Source organism: Giraffa tippelskirchi, chromosome 4, assembly GCF_054371585.1.
Source record: "Giraffa tippelskirchi isolate mGirTip1 chromosome 4, T2T-mGirTip1v1.2.pri, whole genome shotgun sequence".
NCBI classification, from domain to species: Eukaryota; Metazoa; Chordata; class Mammalia; order Artiodactyla; family Giraffidae; genus Giraffa; species Giraffa tippelskirchi.
In genome coordinates this window covers 191,340,367-191,360,171 of record NC_137278.1, presented here as the reverse complement: position 1 = coordinate 191,360,171, position 19,805 = coordinate 191,340,367, and the positions used below count along the sequence as shown (strand labels likewise).

General features: G+C 44.8%; 1 protein-coding gene across 7 annotated transcripts in view; it reads left to right on the top strand.

Annotated features, from left to right (window-relative positions):
* FAM234B (family with sequence similarity 234 member B) overlaps window positions 1-19,805 on the top strand; it is a 105,631-nt gene that overhangs the window by 57,216 nt on the left and 28,610 nt on the right. For 3 of the 7 annotated variants that reach the window (XM_081589251.1, XM_081589252.1, XM_081589250.1), the window contains one exon: window positions 18,593-18,991. In XM_081589251.1, the coding sequence (XP_081445377.1) occupies window positions 18,886-18,991 (106 nt within the window). In that variant the 5' untranslated portion in view covers window positions 18,593-18,885. Of the gene's footprint in view, window positions 1-8,145; window positions 8,545-18,592; window positions 18,992-19,805 lie in introns of those variants that run through there. The other 4 variants (XM_081589246.1, XM_081589247.1, XM_081589248.1 and 1 more) reach the window with 2 other exon arrangements.

Genomic DNA, 19,805 nt, shown 5'->3' with positions numbered 1-19,805 from the left:
GGTTCCTCTCAGTCATAGTGTTTATCACCATTCAAAATGATAAGACTATTTATAACTTGCCTAATGTCTGTCTCCCGTATTTGATTGCTAGGTCTTTGAAGGCAAGGGTCTTGCCGAATTTGTTCACTACTTCATATCCAACTCTGGGGAAAGGATTGGCCAGGGATAGCTCTTGAGAAGGATATAACCAGTGGACTCTAGGGCCCTTGATATCAAGTGTCAGTGTTGCTTATTCTCTATTGTGATGCCTTGTGGAGACGCAGAGATGACCAGAGGTGATTATTAGAAAAGCTGAGTCCACCTAACCGGAGGGACAGTTGGCAGTCACAAGGCATGTATGGAGTGTATAAGCATTTTTGAGAGCTAAATGTACAGTGGGACTGGGTTTCGTGAAGTCAAACAAGATGGGTGCTTGGACGTGGCACTGATACAAAGAGATGCAGTGAAAGAATTTGAGAATATCTGGATTACAGGAATCAAGGAATTTGAATTTAAAAAGAAAGCATTTATATAAAGTATCCCCTGATTAAAAATTGTTTTTTCTAAATTGACTTTATTCTTCTCAATAATGCGATAGTCATTCATTCATGAATTCCAATTTATCCAACAGACAGCTGGGACAATGTGCTTCACATTGTGTAGGGCTAAAAAAGATGAGAATAAAATCTCACTTCTTTTCTTAAATAACTCAACGTTTCATGTAGGAGTTTTAACATGGTAGACAGATATTCAAATCGTTACAACACTGCTGCTTATGATAAATCCTCTAAGAAGGGAAGAAAAATGAAGTCTTCTAGTATGTTAGTTACACAATCAGTGGTACCCTAACTTATTGACTTTGAGAACATTACTCAGGAGTCAACCAGTGAACTGGAAGTGTAGAACTAAAAAGACTCAACCAAGGTCTAATATAAATATTAACAAATCAGTACATGTCCTGACAAATCAGAACACATCTGACTAATCAGCTAGGAATTCCCAACCGATTAGAACTAATGTTGGCCAGATATCAGCCACTTTCAGCACTGAATACCTATCAAGAATCAGGTACCATTTTGAAGAGGTTTTTACTTTGGTTAGTATGCTATAAGTGAAGCAAATAGCTTTCAATTTTTTGTTGTTGTTCAGTTGATCAGTCATGTCCAACTTTTTCCGACCACACAGACTGCAGTATGCCAGGCTTCCCTGTCCTTCACTGTCTCCTGGGGTTTGCTCACACTCATGTCCATTGAGTCAGTGATGCCATCCAACCATCTCATCCTCTGTCTCTTCCTTCTCCTCTTGCTCTCAATCTTTCCCAGTATCAGGGTCTTTACCAATGAATCGGCTCTTCGCATATGGTGGCCAAACTATTGGAGCTTTAGCTTCAGCGTCAGTCCTTCCAATGAATATTCAGGGTTGATTTCTTTTAGGATTGACTGGTTTGATCTCCTTGCAGTCCAAGGGACTCTCAAAAATCTTCAGTACCACAGTTCAAAAGGATCAATTCTGGTGGATTTGTCCTTAGTTACTATTGTTCTTTTTTTGGTAAACTTTTTATTTTATATTGGACAGCAGTTGGCTAACAATGTGTTCCTTTCAGTTGTAATGTCAAAGTGATTCAGTTATAAACATGTATGTATCTATTATTTTTCAAATTCTTTTCCTGATTAGGTTGTTACAGAATATTGAGTTGAGTTCAATGTACTATACTAGGTCCTTGTTGGCTATCCTTTTTACAGCTGTCACTCTTCAACATATGTGCCAGCCAGGGACTTGTTAAGAAGACTTTCTTTAAATTTCAGGGCCCAGAAAGCATTTTATAGTCTAGGTTAGACTAGACTAGTCTAGAAAATAGTGTAGAAAGCTCTACAGACTGGAAGTCTGTGTGAGTTTAAGCTGGATGATCCCTATTGTTTTATTTTTATGTTTATTTATTTTTGATGAGTGGGGAAACAACAGTTTTATTTTGAGCATGTTAATTTTGATATCTATTGCATTACCAAATATGTATTTCAAGTAGCCAGTTGTACACACAGGCTTGGAATCCTATGGAGACGTTTAGATGGAGATAAAATGGGGAATAATAGATGTAAAGAAATGGACATACAATTTCTGAGACAAGAAGAAAGATCCCAGATTGAGCAATGAAATATTCCAGTAATTAGAAGTCAAGTAGAGGAGATTTGGGCCCCTTTGTCCGTAGTACCTACCACAGTACCACATGCCCAGTGATTACTGAGTTAAATTGTCTCCATATCACAGTAAGAACAAATTGTAGGGTGACCTTGAGTCCATGTGTTTTATTAAGGGATGCTCTGGGAACACCCATCAACAGAAAATTGGATTAAAGATTTACTGAGCATGGTAAATCCCTTAGGATTATACAGTGGAAGTGATAGGTAGATTCAAGGGATTAGATCGGATAGAGTGCCTGAAGAACTACGGACGGAGGTTCCTGACATTGTACGGGAGGCAGTGATCAACACTATCCCCAAGAAAAAGAAATGCAAAAAGGCAAAATAGTTGTCTGAGGAGGCCTTACAAATAGCTGAGAAAAGAAGAGAAGTGAAAGTTAAAAGAGAAAAGGAAAGATATACCCATTTGAATGTAGAGTTCCAAAGAATAGCAAGAGGTAAGAAAGTCTTCCTCTGTGATAAGTGCAAAGAAATAGAGGAAAACAATATAATGGGAAAGACTAAAGATCTCTTTAAGAAAATTAGAGATACCAAGGAAACATTTCATGTAAAGATGGGCACAGTAAAGGACAGAAATGGTATGGACCTAACAGAAGCAGAAGATTTTAAAAAGAGGTGGCAAGAATACACAGAAGAACTATACAAAAAAGATCTCCATGACCCAAATAACCATGATGGTATGATCACTCACCCAGAGCCAGACATCCTGGAATGTGAAGTCAAGTGGATCTTAGGAAGCATCACTACAAACAAAGCTAGTGGAGGTGATGGAATTCCAGTTGAGCTATTTCAAATTCTAAAAGATGATGCTGTGAGAGTGTTACACTCAATATGCCAGCAAATTTGGAAAACTCAGCAGTGGCCACAGGACTGGAAAAGATCATTTTTCATTCCAATCACAAAGAAAGGCAATGCCAGAGAATGTTCAAACTACCGCACGATTGCACTCATCTCACACGCTAGTAAAGCAGTGCTCAAAATTCTCCAAGCCAGGCTTCAATAGTACATGAACTGTGAACTTCCATATGTTCAAGCTGGATTTAGAAAAGGCAGAGGAACCAGAGATCAAATTGCCAACATCTGCTGGATCATCGAAAAAGCGAGAGAGTTCCAGAAAAACATCTAGTTCTGCTTTATTACTATGCCAAAGCCTTTGACTGTGTGGATCACAATAAACTGTGGAAAATTCTGAAAGAGATGGGAATACCAGACCACCTGACCTACCTCTTGAGAAACCTGTATGCATGTCAGGAAGCAACAGTTAGAACTGGACATGGAACAATAGACTGGTTCCAAATAGGAAAAGGAGTACATCAAGGCTGTATATTGTCACCCTGCTTATTTAACTTATATGCAGAGTACATCATGAGAAATGCTGGGCTGGAAGAAGCACAAGCCTGGAATCAAGATTGCCGGGAGAAATATCTATAACCTCAGATATGCAGATGACACCACCCTTATGGCAGAAAGTGAAGAAGAACTAAAGAGCCTCTTGATGAAAGTGAAAGAGGAGAGTGAAAAACTTGGCTTAAAGCTCAACATTCAGAAAACTAAGATCATGGGATCCGGTCCCATCACTTCATGGCAAATAGATGGGGAAACAGTGGAAACAGTGACAGACTTTATTTTGGGGGGGGTTCCAAAATCACTGCAGATAGTGATTGCAGCCATGAAATTAAAAGACGCTTACTCCTTGGAAGGAATTGTTTTCTTTCCTTCCTGCACCCATACCTCCCTGGCAGACCTGTTTTGCAACTAGTTAGGCACTCAGTTGTGTCCAACTCTTTGCAACCCCATCGGTTGTACCCGTCAGGCTCCTCTGTCCATGGGATTCTCCAGGCAAGAATACTGGAATGGCTTGCTATGCCCTCCTCCAGGGGATCTTCCCAACCCAGGGATCAAACGTGGGTCTCCTGCATCGCAGGCAGATTCTTTACTGTCTGAGCCACCAGGGAAGCCCATTTTGTGTCTAAGTTCTGGCTAAATAAATGTGGGCAGAGGTCACATATATCACCTCCAGTCCTGGCCCATAAAGCTTCCTGCATGATCGGAAGATACAGATGATCCAGTGGGGGACTTGAAGGCCCTAGGGACGAAGAAGCCCCAGGCAAAAGAAGCTGGTTCCCTGAATGACCTGGAGGAATAGAGTCTCAGGGCTGATTATCCCCACCTTCACCTTGACTGTGCCATGAGCAGAAATGACCTGATTCTTGAAAACCACTGAAGTTTTGAGATTGTTGATAATGGCAATAACCTTGCCCCAACTGACTCACTGGGTAAAAACAAATAGCACTGTTTAATGAAAATACTACATTTGACCTTGAAGAACAGGCAGATTGGCATTTGTTTTTCTAATCAAGTGTAAGAAGTGAGACAGTCTTCCCCACCTGCCACTGCCCTGAACAGCTTTGACATTTCAACAGCGCTCAAATATGAGGTGGCACTGGCTCGTGGGAGATACAGGAAGAAGTAATAGTTTCTGAAAGGAGGCAGAAATGGCCATGAGGCTTGGGGCGGCTCCAGCGGTGCCAGGAGGGGATGTGGCAGCTGCTGTGGACACAGAGGTACCGATTTCAAGAGGAAGTGGTAAAAGCTTGTAGGAGAGTCACGACCAGTAGAATGGAACATATTGTCTAGAGAATGGGAAGTACCAGATGATCAGATTTGCTTATGAGCCCATGTAGGACGCTTGGAGATTTTTGAGCAATACTAGGACTTCCCTGGTGGCTCTGACAGTAAAGAATCTGCATGCAGTGTTTGAGACCCTGGTTCAATCCCTGGGTCGGGAAGATTCCCTGGAGAAGGGAATGGCTACCAGTATTCTTGCCTGGAGAATCCCCTGGACAGAGGAGCCTAGTGGGCTACAGTCCATGGGGTCATAGAGTTGGACACGACTGAGCTACTAACACACTGGGCATCACAATGGTCATAAAAATCAGCAGATATGGTTTTCCACCACAAAGTATTGGAAGCTTAGAAGGTTGAGGAAGAACAATCCCACTGCAGATCCTTGTAGGGAGACTAGAATAGGTTCTGCGGCTTCATCTATGACCGTCAGATATAGAAGTTCTTATCTTCATGGCAGGCACAGTGGTCAGACAGGGTGGGCTGTCCTCAGGCTTGTCTCCCCAGCCCCCCTCGTTTCACTCCTAGAGAGCTCAGGTTAGAAAGCCAGGAAGCCCAGGCGTTTGCATTTTCCAGAGCGCCCTCAGCGGGAGGGTCTGCACAGCAAGGCACTTAAGTCCGCCAGATGTCTGGAGAACATGTCACAGGTTTTCTTTAGCTAAAAGCCTAGGATTCTGATTTGTTTGGTGGCTGCTTTCAATTTTTTCCTCTAATTGAACGAAAGTACATTAAATGTGAGAAACACTGTTTTAAGCTGTGGTTCCTGTGTTAAAATGGAAAAGTGGAGGGGATGGGAGAGATTTCTGGAGGAGTTAAGAGAGCCAAAGAGGAGGTAAGGTCAGGGAGCCAGGAGGGAGGGACTCCTTGGCATGTGTCCTCCTGAAAATCATTTTGGCAGAACTGGGGTGATGGTGGGGAACGGGGAAATACCCAAAAGATTAGGCATAAAAAGGGCTAGAGATGCCGTATCTGTGGGATGCACATACGGTTACACACATTCATGTGCTGCACAAATGTAAGTGCTATGGGTGATGATAGTTTTTTTAATGCACGCTATTATTCTCTTTTACTTTTTAGAAGTTTATTTTTATTTATTTTATTTATTTTGGGGGCCATACCTCACAACCTGTAAGACCTTAGTTCCCTGAAAAGTGAAAGTGAAGGTGTTAGTGCCTCAGTGCCACTGCATGGACTGCAGCTTGCCAGGGTCCTCTGTCCATGGGATTCTCCAGGCAAGAATACTGGAATGGGTTGCCATTTCCTTCTCCAGGGGATCTTCCCCACCCAGGGATCATACCTAGGTGTTCTGTATTGCAGGCAGAGTGTTTACCCTTAGTTCCCTGACCCAGGGATCAAACCTGTGCCCCACCTGCAATGGAAGTGTGGATTCTTAGCCACTGGACCACCTGGGATGTCCCAACAGTACAGTTTTAAGCAAAGTTTTAATAAAACTTTGTACAATTTAATTAAAAAATTTTTTTAAAAATAAAAACAAGTTTTGGCCATACTGTGCAGCTTTTGGGATCTTAGTTCCCTGGCCGGGGACTGAACCTTGGTCCAAGGCAGTGAAAGCCTGAGTCTTAACCATTGGACCACCAGGAAATACCCTTGTACAATTTATTTTACTTTCATCACATAAAAAGGGACTTTCACTAAGAAAAATGAACAGGTTTTCCTCCTTCCCTGCTCTCCTGTGTTTCTGGCTATTTCAGTTCACAGGCATTCTCTCCCAGAAACCCAAGTTCCTATCCTACAGCAGAAACTGATTCTACTCAGCTTAAAGGTTATTTTTCTCAGTCTTGATATCTCAAGAATGTGTTCCAGTTAGCTAATCTGATATCAGGTAAGCCTCTACTGGTTTATTGTGACCTATCATGGTGCTTTTCTTAGATGACCCACATAGATGTCAAACGTGGTTTTTAATCATCCCTCCAGAGAAGTGTCAGTGGACATTTTGGGAATGGTAGTACACACAAAGAATAAACAACTAAAGTGCTAATCTCTTAAAGTATTATTAAATTTATTATTAAGTTATTACATTGTCAAAAAGTAATAAATTATTAATAAAAAGGAGAGCTAACACAAAACACGCAGTGCCACACATGGTTCTGTGTGCTTTGCATGTGTCCATTTAATTCTCAGGAGGGCTTCCTTGTTGGCTCAGAAGCTAAAGAATCCACCTGCAATATGGGGGACCCAGGTTTGATCCTTGGGTGGGAAAGATCCCCTGAAGAAGGGCATGGCAACTCACTCCAGTATTCTTGCCTGGAGAATCCCATGGTTAGAGGAGCCTGCTGGGCTACAGTCCATGGGGTCGAAAAGAGTGGAACAAGACTGAAGCACCTCAGCACGCATGCCCATGCACGCACAGCCTGGCTCCAGAATCTTCCCTCTGTCGTCATGAGTGATATTATATTTTTGTGTGGGGTAAAGTGTGGTGGGGATAACTGTGAGAATGCTGGGACTACCCCCACAGGACAGTCCTAGGACTGTTTCTCATGTGAATGAGGCAGTCCAAGTGAGAGATCTCTTAGAACTTTTGTTTGCCACTAAGAAGTCACATCACCTCTATAGATCTGTTTTCTCTTCAGTAAAACAAGGCGCCTCTAAGGTCTGCTTCAGTTCTAAGATAAATAATGTCTTCAGGATTCGTAGACTAAAATGCCTACCTCTTGGTGCCTGAGGGGAAGAAACAGGCCTGATTTTGTGTCCTTAGACCCTTCAAGCTAGAAGCTGCGGGGTAGGGAGCTGAGTGGATCCCTGGAAAGAACTGGTAACCAGAGATGAAGCTTAGAGCTCCAGGGGGAACCTTGCCTTTAACCTGAGAAACGTGGAGAACACACTTACTAGGTGCCTGCTGTGTGCTGCGCGTTTAAATAGATTATGTAATATCATCCTCACAATATGCTCCTGAAATAGGTGCTATTATCTCCATATCTAAGCTGAAGCTTAGTCATACAAGTGACTTGCCCTAGATGGCCCAGCGAGTGAGGGATGCGGGCGGAATTCAAACCCGTCTGACTCCAAAGCCCAGGCCTATTTCACAACCCTTGCCTCCTATCTATTGTCTCATTCAATGCTCACTGCAAGCCCGTGGGCTGTATCAGGTCCCCATTTCACGGAGGAGGAGAGTGAGCCTCAGAGCGGTGACGTGACCTGTCCAGTAAGGCATCTGTCCCGGAGGGGCGGGCTGGAGGGCCAGGAGCGCGCACGTGGGCACAGAGGCGGCAGCGGGCGCCTCCTCCAGGCCCTGCCACGCCGCCCAGCTCCCACCTTTTCAGGTCCCGGCCCCGCGCACCTCGACTGCGAACTACACTTCCCGGCAGGACGCGAGCGCGCGCACGCGCACCGGGGCCTCCACCATGGCGACCGTGCTGTCCAGGGCGCTTAAGCTCCCCGGTAAGCTGCAACCTCGCGACCACCCCGCCCCCGCCGGACTTGGGGAGGTGGGGACTCCAGGCTCCTGGGGGCGAAGCCTATGGGGCCTGGCCCCAAACCCGAGCGGAGCTGCAGGCGCGCGGAGGCGAGACGATGCAGCCCCCCGCGGGCTGGGGTCCACGCGCCACCAGGGGGCAAAAGAGGCGCCCGGCGGGTCGGGGGTCGCCGGCGCGGGGCGAGCCTAGGAAACGCGGGGAGAGGAACCCTGAAGGCGCGCCGGGATGGTGGCCTGGCGCTGTGGCGGCGGCGGCGGCGGCGGATGTCAGAGCGCGCGTCGCCGCTGTCCCCAGGGGAGGGCGATGAGGTTAGCATCCTTTCCCGAGCGCCGCGAAAGACCTACGGGAGGGTCTCTAACTCGTTCCATCTTGGGCTGGACTGGGGGTTAGGGGCAAGGGGGCGGCAGGATGGCGAGTGACCCCTTTGGAGCAGCCTCTCCATTTAATGACAACATTGATGCTGCGGTGAGGTAGATGGAACAGGTATTTCCTCTCCTAAAAAATTATTTGGCAAATTGATTTGTCCAGGGTCGCACAAACAGCATAGGAAAAAACTGGACTTGAACATGCGGGGTCTTCCGACTCTAGATCCTGGGCCTTGGGTTTCACTTGTTCAGCCTCAGGCTTTCAAGCCTGAGCATTTATGAGGGTAATTTATTTGCACCGGTAAGTTGCAGATAATGGATGGAATATTCTTTTAAGGAGGCTCTAGTGGTGAAGTCAACTTGCAGAGCTAATTCAGTACTTGGGGGCAACAACTCCAAGTTTTTGTTTTTCCTTTTAAACCTCCAGGATGGAACTGTCCTGCTAGAAACTTGCTATTTTAATAAAAGTATATTTATTCTGCTCAAATAAATATTAGATTTTAAGGCTTTAGAAAAATTTATGCTTTTATCTAAATAAGTTTGTTTGTTGTTGCTGTTTTTGATGTGGACCATTTTTAAAGTCTTTATTGAATTTGTTACAGTATTGCTTCTGTTTTATGTTTTTTTGTTTTTTTTTTTTTGGCTGTGAGGCATGGGGGATCTTAGCTCCCCCACCAGGGATCAAACCTACACCCTCTGTGTTGGAACGCAAAGTCTTAACCACTGGACCACCAAGGAAAGGAAGTCCCACCTAAATACATTTTAAACATTAAACTATAAACTGTTTGTTTGCTGATAATCTTAAGTTGTTAGTGAGAAACGCAGTTGCTTCCTCAGCGTGGGTAGAAAGGGCTGATTGGGTGTCTGGCAGATACCCAGTGGAAGGTCCTTCTTCTCAAGGAGTTTCCAGTCTGCTATATTGTGCCTCGAGTGACACTGGGTTGGTTGTGAATTTGATATGAATTTGCATTTCTGTCCCCATATTTCATGACTTCAGACACTTTTCCTTTGCATATGGTCTCATTAGAACTTTGGAAGGAATGTTGATCTCTCTGTTGGGGTGTGTATGTAACATTGGAATAGAATGGGGATAACCCTTTACCTGCAGAATTTATTTTGAAGAGAGTAGCCTTGTGTATCCTTAGTGTAGGATAGTGTCCTCCCATGAGGGACCCAGTGTGTCTCAGGTGACACAGTGGTAAAGACTCCACTCAGGAGACTCGGCTTGGATCCCTGGGTTGGGAAGATCCTCTGGAGCAGGAAATGACAACCCACTCCAGCATTCTTGCCTGGAGAATCCCATGGATAGAGGCGCCTGGCGGGCTATAGTCCATGGGATCACAAAGAGTCAGACATGACTCTCAGTATAGCATAGACATCCTCCCAAGGGGTAGTGGGATGTCAGACATATTTAGCTTTGTTTCTCCTTTTCTTTTAGATTCTTCCCCTCCTCCCCACCCCTCTAGCATAGTTAATTGTCATTCTCAAAGGCTGGAAATGCAAAACAAAAAATCTTGCTTTTGAAACTCTTGAGCTCTTTTGCATGCTGAGGCTTCACCGTTACTTCTGGAGTATTCAGTTGCAGTAAGTGTGTCAGCTGACCGGGTAGGGGAAGCACAGTCTGGTCCTGGACCTGTGTGTATGGACAGCAGTAGGGCCCTCAGGACTCAGGTACTCTTGATACTTTTAGGCCCAGGTTGTTGTTGTTCAGTCGCTAAGTCGTGTCCTATTCTTTGTGACCCCATGGACTGCAGCATGCCAGGCTTCCCTGTCCATCACCAGCTCCCAGAGCTTACTCAAACTCATGTTCATTGAGTTGGTGATACCATCCAACTGTCTCGTCCTCTGTCGTCCCCTTTCTCCTCCTGCCTTCGATGTTTCTCAGCATCAAGGTCTTTTCCAATGACTCAGTTCTTTGCATCAGGTGGCCATAGTATTGGATCAGCATCAGTCCTTCCAATGAATATTCAGGATTAATTTTCTTTAGGATTGACTGGTTTGATCTGCTGGCTGTCCAAGGGACTCTCAAGAGTCTTCTCCAACACCACAGTTTGAAAGCATCAATTCTGCGGTGCTCAGCCTTCTTTATGACCCAACTCTCACATCCGTACGTCACTACTGGAAAAACCATAGCTTTGACCATACAGACGTTTGTCAGCAAAGTGATGTCTCAACTTTTTAATACACTGTCTAGGTTTCTCATGGTTTTTCTTCCAAGGAGCAAGCATCTTTTAATTCCATGCTACAGTCGCTGTCTGCAGTGATTTTGGAGCCCAAGAAAATGAAATCTGACAGTGTTTCCACTTTTTCCCCATCTGTTTGCCATGAAGTGATGGGACCAGATGCCATGATCTTCCTTTTTCGAATGTTGAGTTTAGCCCCAGGTACAACGGCTTTTAGGTGATGTGGGTCTTTTGGGTTTTTCGCTCGTGCTTTTGCTTTTCTGCCTCTTGCCCTTTCTCCCTTCTACCACAAATACAACTGTTAGCTTTTATATTAGATAAAAGTTGCTTTCTGATAGCTCTTTTTGGGTACCCTGTAATTGGGTCTGTGAAACTGTTATCATGTTTTGACTACTGTATCATGTTACTTTAATTAACAACCTTTTTTTTTTTTTTTTTACATTGAGTATCATTGACATATAACATTGTATTAGTTTCAGGTGTACTAATGATTTGATATTTGTAGATATTGCAAAATCACCACAATGACATCCTCACTATTTTTATGTGTAAGGAAGCAGAATAGAATGGTGGTGAAGAGCATGAGACCGACTTGGATTAATCCACTCTTTATCAGATTCTCTTTAACCTTTAGTTTCTTCATATGTAGTAATAATATCATTATGGAACCTTTCACTGTTAGCCACACAGTAGGGTTATTTGGCGGAGAAGGCAATGGCACCCCATTCCAGTACTCTTGCCTGGAAAATCCTGGGGACGGCGGAGCCTGGTGGGCTACAGTCCCTGGGGTCGCTAAGAATCGGACACGACTGAAGCGACTTAGCAGCAGCAGCAGGGTTATTTGGCATAGTAAAAGAGATGGATGTGCTTGAGAAGTTTGTTGACTTTTGATATGTGTTAATTATTCAGTAAATGTCAGCCATTATTATCTTCATCATTAGCACCACAATCTTTACAAATGTGGTCACTGGAAGGAGGCCTGATGTAATGTGCTTATGGCCAGTGTCCATCAACCTGGTGGAGAAAGAACATTTCCTGGGATGTCTTTCAGTTGCGTATCCTTTCATCAAGCTCAAGATGGAAAGACATTTGGCCGACGTGTGTAGAATGCAGTTAATTAGTAACAGAAGGACAATGTGAGATTCATAACGCAGCCAGTGGGGCAACTTATCTCTTAAGAATATATATTTTTAGTCCATTTAAAAGTTTAAAGGTCAAACACTGAAGGGAATAGAAGAGCATAATGTTATTGTAATGGTTTGTTTTATTATGTGTAACTTGGAATGATTCTGTGCCCTTGGATAAACTAATTCATGATGGGAATGATTTACCTTTAGTTGCAGTAGAGTGTAGGCGATAGTCTGTGTAAAGTATAGTGCATGTCATAGAGTAGGATATATTATAGTATGTTTTCCTGAAAACACTTGGGGCTGGTACAGTTGCGTCTCTTTCCTATTGATATTTTCCTCTATCTCATTTTGGGATTGCTATTTGCCCAGCATCCTCTGTCTTTCTAAAAGTGACAGTCGTGGAAAGCTTGTTTACACCGATGTATTCTGAAATCGGGCTTCCCAGGTGGCACTAGTGGTAAAGAATCCACCTGGCAATGCAGGAGATGTAAGAGACACAGGTTTTATTCCTGGGTCGGGAAGATCCCCTGGAGAAGGAAATGGCAAACCACTCGGACAGAGGAGCCTGGCAGGCCACAGTCCATGGGATTGCAGAGTCAGACACGACCAAGCGTCTGAGCACATTCTAAAATCAGTGTCCTCTCTTTATTTTCTGAAAACCTTTCACTGACTGAAAATGTGGGTGGTGGCTGAAATCAGCAGACAAGAGGTTGGTAAAGTTCCCTGAGCTTTGAAGCATGGATTGGATGTCTACTCCTCAGCCTGAGTGTAACTTTAGGCAAGTGATGTATTATATATTTCACTCTTTTTCTGTGAATAGATAGAAAAAATTTTTACTTAGGACTTCTCTAATTGAAACTTGCTGTAATAATTAAGTGGAAGTTTGTCTTTGCACGTTCTGGAAAAATACATATTAATAATAAAAAAGTCAATATTTATTTTCCTCTGTAATTTGGCCAAGCCCTGGTTGTAATCTGTGATCCCTTAAAGAAAGTGTATGTGATCTTTTGTGCTTGCCTCTGTACTTCAGAAATACCATGTCTGGGTCAGTTCTTGGATTTTGCAGTCCCGTTTTCTTTCTCTGAGGATTTTTCCATATTGCCACACTATCATTTAGTAATGTGTTTTACTGTGGAGAGGTCAGCCTGATTTTTGTTCCCACCACTAGTGACTTGCTTCTTTTCCTCTTGGGCTGACTAGCTGCTCATAGGATTCTATCTTTGTCCTTGAATTTCTTTGCCTTTACAAGAATATATTTCAGTTTTGATTGCTCTGTATCAGTTTTTCTTGAGACTCAGTGGGCACCTTATTCTGCAGTTTCAGGTATTGCTTTACTGTAGGAACCTTTTTCGTATGGGCTTCCCTGGTGGCTCAGATTGTAAAGAATCCACCTGCAGTGCAGGAGACCTGGGTTCGATCCCTGGGCTGGGAGGATCTCCTGGAGAAGGGCATGACAACCCACTCCAATATTCTTGCCTGGAGAATCCCATGGACAGAGGAGCCTGGTGGGCTGCAGCCCATGGGATCTCAGAGAGTTGGACACGACTGAGCAACTAACACTTAACTGCAGGAACTTTATTTGTATGTCTTTTAAATCATTTTTGGTTCCATTCTCTTTTCTGTTCTTTTCTTCAGTTACGTGTAGATTGGATCACTTTTGTCCTCTATATCTGTCCCTTTCTTTCTAGTCCTTTTAAATACCTTGCTCTTTTTCTTGTGAAGTACCGATAGTACAGCCTTCAGGCCAGACTGCCTGGGATTGAATCCTTGTACTATCACTTACTTGCTGTTTAACTATGGGCCGGTTACTTAAACTTCCAAACCTCAGTTTCCTCATCTTTAAAATGGAGATAATATTGTGTCTGCCTCAAAGAGTTGCTGTGATAATTTCCTGAGCTAAGGCAGTAAAAGGGCTTGAAAGAGAGTATAGTGAGTGCTCAAGACTGCCAGCCCTTGTTATTTCCATTTCATCTTGCTTGATTTTCACAGTCTAACCTTTACATCTCTGATGCTCTTTTCAGCCATTTCAGTTCTTTTTGCTGATCCCAATAAAGATATCCTTTGTAAGATTGTTTTGTTCTTTCCTTCCATCATTTTCCCGAGTCCTCCTTGTTTACTTTTCATCTCTGTTGAATCATCATTTCTTCTTAGAAATGTTCTGTTTTTCCCGTGAGCCCTTATTTCAGAGAAGGCAATTGCTTGAATTTCTTAGATTCTAGGGGGAAGTGTCTGTTCACTATTTCTTCCATTTCGTGGTATCACTTTTCCAGCATTTGTTCTGTAGCTGGGTTTTTGTTTGCTGGGTTTTGTTGTAATTTCTTTCTTGAATGTTTGTAGAACTTTGCAGTAGCTTATGGACTGAGTACTAATGATGGCTGCATTCTGATTTCTATTTGTATTTAGATGGGTGGCTGTTTTACAGCCAGCTATTGGCTGACTGGTGGGCAGAGGCTGATGAATTTGGGCAGCTGAGGCTGGAACCTAATCTAGGCTGTCAACTCAAATCCCTTTCCCACCAGTGCTCTTTCTTTGTGGATGTTGCTTTCGTCACAGGCTGGCATTTGTCACAAGGCCTCAGAATGCTGGTTTAGCATTTACTTCTTTTTTTCTTATTGTGCGTGCATGGTCAGTCATGTCTGATTCTGTGACCCCATGGCATGGACAGTAGCCCACCAGACTCCTCTGTCCATGGGTTTTTCAGGCAGGAATAGTGGAGTGGGTTGACATTTCCTCCTCCAGGAGATCTTCCCAACCCATGGACCAAACCCGCATCTCCCGTGTCTCTTGCATTGCAGGCGGATTCTTTACACTGTAAGCCCTTGGGGAAGTCCCTTGTTTCTTGTGCCAGTTATCAGTTTATTGACCCTGAGCTCCATGTTCACTTTTGTTTTCTGATCTGTAAACGTGGATCTGGACCCTTTAAATACCACTAGGCTACAGTCTCCCCATTCTAGGATACCTTTTGGATTTCTCTTCCCAGATTTATATTTACTCTCCTGTCACTGTTTAATCATTCTCTGCATGAAACTGCCCTCTTTGAATTACTGTCTGGTTTCTGTCTCCTGATTGGACCCACACTGTCCAAAAAAATCCGCCCCTTGAGAACTGCCAATGTTACCTTTTCTAACCTGCCACGCTGCCAGCCTGCTCCTTGTAAAGATGAAAGCTCGTGCTCTTTCTTCTTCACTCTTATCTTGGCTGTTCATGCTGTGATGTTGAACGAGACTCATTGGTGCTTCTGAGACCCCCAAGCTTTGTCTTTCCGAGCAAAAGATTATTTGGTTTGGCTTTATATCTGGGGAGCAAGGGAGGCAGCGCAACTGATTTGGTTAGAGCCGTGGAGTCTAATCAAATTGCCTGAGGTTGAATCCTGGCTTTTCTTGTTAATTCTGTGATCTTAGGCAACTGACATCTTTATATTTTAACCTTCTTGTTGATAAAATGGGGATAATAATGGCACCTACCTCCTGGGGTGGTTGTGAGGATTAAATGGGTTAACCCCTGTAAGCACAAGGCCCCGGGCCTGGCGTGGTAGCTCTTAGTGCATTTCCATTGGCCATCCACGTCATCACCATTATTAATTCCGTGAACTCAGCTCCTTGCTGGAGACCTGAGATGTATGTCCCTATTCTTACTACACTTCCTCAGTTGGATGCAAGTTTCATTGCCTTTGGCAATGACTTTTCATAAATTACAGTTTGGGGATGTGGCTGTTTCCTTTTTTATTCTTTTTCTATTTTTGTTTCTTTTTCTTCCCCTCTGGTTTTAGGGAGAGACTGACAGAAAGGCCATCCTGTGCCATCATTAACTAGCAGCACATAATCTTTTTAGAGGGACCAGTTCGACAGAGGCTTTGATTATCAAAGAATGCTTGTAATTTATTTTTATAGATTTATTAAAGAATTTACAAGTCTCTGCAGCATTTGCAGTCAAGTTCTCTTCCTCCCTGTGATAGTATATCATAAAATGAAAATGGATTTCCTTTAAACCGTTTTGTTCACTAGTATTACAGTCATAATTTCACTTTGGCAGAGGTGCTGTTTTAGGCTGTGTTTGTTGGGGGCTGGAAACTGACTAGGAAGATGGAATTCAGCTAGTGTCCATGCTAAATTTTTCACTTGATGCTAAAAATCATGTAATTGTAGGACGGCTTGAGCATATGTAGAAAGTGCTTTGGAGTTTTAGTTGAGTCAGTTGTGTGATGGGACGACCGAGAAAGCTGGCCTGATCCTAGGTGGTGGTGCTTGTTGTTTAGCCGCTAAGTCGTGACTCTTTGTGACCCCATGGACTACAGCACACGAGGCTTCCCTGTTCTCTACTATGTCCGGAGTTTGCTCAGATTCATGTCCATTGAGTCACTGATGCTATCTAACCATCTCATCCTCTGTTGCCCCCTTATCGTCCTGCCTTCAGTCTTTCCCAGCGTCAGGGTCTTTTCCTGTTAGTCAGCTCTTTATATCAGGTGGCCTAAGTATTGGAGCTTTAGCTTCAGTGTCAGTCTTTCCAATGAATATTTAGGGTAGATTTCCTTTAGGATTGACTGGTTTGATCCTAGTTACAGGTTTTGAATTGTAGTGGCCCCTCTGCCCTCCCCTGGTCCGACTGCACCCCTGGGACTGTATTCAGGTCTGGGAACTGTCCTTTGAAGATCATGGACATATTGTGTCCAGAGGAGAGGGACCAGGGTGTCATGGACACCTGAAATAATGCTTCTTCAAGTAATGGGTTGAAGAGGTAGAGATATTTAACCAGGGGATGAGGAGATGGGGTGAGGGCAAAGGAGAAATAGAATACCAACAGTAACAACAGAAGCTGAAATTTATTGAGTGTGACTCTTAAGTCAGCACCAAGAACCATGCATGTGTTATTTAATCTTCATAACAGTGGCTCATTGGTAAAGAATCTGCCTGCCAATGCAGGAGAGGCAGTGCAGGAGACACAGTTTCAATCCCTGGGTTGGGAAGATCCCTTGGAGAAGGAAATGCCAACCCACTCCAGTATTCTTGCTTTGGAAATTCCATGGGCAGAGGAGCCTGTTGGGCTACAGTCCATAGGGTCGCAAAAGAACTGGACATGACTTAGTGACTAAACAACCATAATAAGCCTGAAATAAAGGCATAAACTCCTCCAGTTGCTGGCAGTTAGGGCCAGGGGCGGCTTGGGAGGAGGAAGGTTTAACCCCCTTCACCCCCGTAAATGTCTGCCACCTGTCACCCCAGCAAAGATATGGTCTAAATAAAACTGGGGTGCTTATTGTGTAAACCAGTATCAAGACAAGTCCTCCGTCTCCACATGCCTGCTAGATTCCACCACTCCCAGCCTACAGGATCAGAATAGCAATTTTCAGGTAACCACTGTTTACTGAAACATGTACTGAAAGGGTGTTAGACTCTCAGGAAGGTTCTCAAAACTAAGTTCTCGGTAAGATGTCTCTAGTTGACTTTCAGCATTTGACTTTCTTTGTGGTTTCCGTAGAAACAGTTGTGTGCTAACAGTTGTGTGCTAACTCTTTGGGACCCCATGGACTGTAGCCCACCAGGCTCCTCTGTCCTTGGAATTCTCTAGGCAGGAATACTGGAGTGGGTTGCCATTTCCTCCTAGAGGGGATCTTCCCGACTCAGGGATTGAACCTGAGTCTCTTACGTCTCCTGCATTGGCAGATGGGTTCTTTAGCATTAGTGCCCCTGTGAAGCCCAGAAGCAACTGGGAAGTCACACATATTGGCCTGTGAGGAGCGGTGTGCAGAGAACAATGGTTCTAAAAGTTTAGAGGAGTCATGGGACAGATTGGAACATCACCACTCTAAGAAAATCAAAGGAAATACACACATTAGGTGTATGCAAGGCCCATGGAAGAGCCATGGTCTTTTCGTTACTGAGAATCACACAAACTAACAGAACTTCTTAAAGAAAACTAAATAGTATTTGAAGTTAGCTATTTTCTGTTTCTTTTCCAATGTTCTTAAACTCAAGAAAGTGATAATTCTAGAACAGCAGTGCCCAAGCTTTTTGACCCCAGGGACTGGTTTGGTGGAATACTAGATCCCTCTCATGTGCTGTTTACAGTAGGGTTTGCGCTCTTATGAGAATCTAATGCCGCCGCTGATTTGACAGAAGGCAGAGCTCAGGCAGTGATGTGAGTGATGGAGTGTGTATGTGCGTGCGTGCACAAACGCTCAGTCATGTCTGATTCTTTGCAACCCCATGGACTGTAGCCTGCCAGGCTCCTCTGTCCATGGGATTTCCCAGGCAAGAGTACTAGAGCGGGTTGCCATTCCCTTCTCCAGGGATCTTCGTAACCCAGGGATTGAACCCGCATTTCTTGCATTGACAGGCAGGTTCTTTACCAGCTGAGCCAAGGGGAAAGCCGAGTGATGGGGAATGGCTATAAATACAGATGGAGCTTCATTTGCTCACCCACCTCTTACCTCCTGCTGTGTGACCCAGTTCCCTGTTGGGGACCCCTGTTCCAGAACACTGTGATTTTCTTTCTTTTTCTCCCCCATTCTTCCCCCCTTTTCACTGGCATCTGTTTTGATAGATGGCTCCACGGTCCAGGCTTGTCAACCTAGACCTGTTCTGTTCTGTGTGTTCTCCTAGGTGCTTCCAGTTTCCACGTGTTGACTGAGGGTTCTTCCTTGCAAGTCCCCCTTGACCGTCTGGCTTTCTGTCTTTTCAGGGAAGAAGAGCCCGGACCTGGGAGAGTACGATCCCCTCACACAGGCCGACAGCGACGAGAGTGAAGATGATCTGGTGCTTAACCTGCAGCAGAAGAACGGAGGGGTCAAGAACGGGAAGAGCCCGCTGGGGGAGGCACCGGAGCCCGACTCGGATGCCGAGGTCTCAGGAGCTGGGAAGCCATGTCTCTCCGAGGTCACCCCCGAGGGGTACCCCTTGGAGCCCCTGGGGGCCTTGGAGCAGAAGGCAGCCTCCTCCGTCGTGTCCTACGTGCGCACATCCATCTTTCTGCTGATGCTGGTGGTCTCCATGGTCCTAGTGCTCGTGTGTGCTTTCCTGATCCCCTGTCCCCCCCGAGACCTGCACAGCACGTGGAGCCGCCACCTGGGTCCCCAGGGAGGTGAGCCGCTGGAGGGGGCAGGGTGGGGGGAACAACTTAGTTGCTCAGTCTGTAAAACTTCTCCATTGCGTGTCATTCCGGAAAGCGTCTGATGACAGTGAAAGTTTCCTTCAAGTCTTTACATGTTAACGTTTGTCACCTACCATTTCTGCCGCTGTGTGCAGAGACGGTTTGGAAGTTAAGATTGGAAATAAGACAAAAAGATGGATCGGTACGGTTCCAAAATCTTGGGAAGATGGCTGGCTGTGTTTCTACTGGGGAAGGTCTTAATTGGATGCAGAGAGGAGAGAGCCCTGGCTTGCTGGGCTCCAGATGTGCAGCTGAGGCTGGATCGGGGGTGGGCAGAGCTGGGGGAAGGAGGATTCACAGAGAAAGTGAAGCTCCCATCCCGGCCAGGCCAGAGGCCATGTAGGGCTCCTTTAGGGCACTTGGGTGTTCGCTGATTGTGGAGGCCCGGTCTAAATTGAATTTTTGAATAATTTTTAAAAATTTATTTTTTATTGAAATATAGTTGATTTGGGGGGCTTCCGTGGTGGCTTCGGAGAAGGCAATGGCACCCCACTCCAGGACTCTTGCCTGGAAAATCCCATGGATGGAGGAGCCTGGTGGGCTGCAGTCCGTGGGGTTGCTAAGAGTCGGACATGACTGAGCGACTTCACTTTCACTTTTCGCTTTCATGCATTGGAGAAGGAAATGGCAACCCACTCGTGTTCTTGCCTGGAGAATCCCAGGGACGGGGGAGCCTGGTGGGCTGCCGTCTCTGGGGTCGCACAGAGTCGGACACGACTGAAGTGAGTTAGCAGCAACAGCAGCA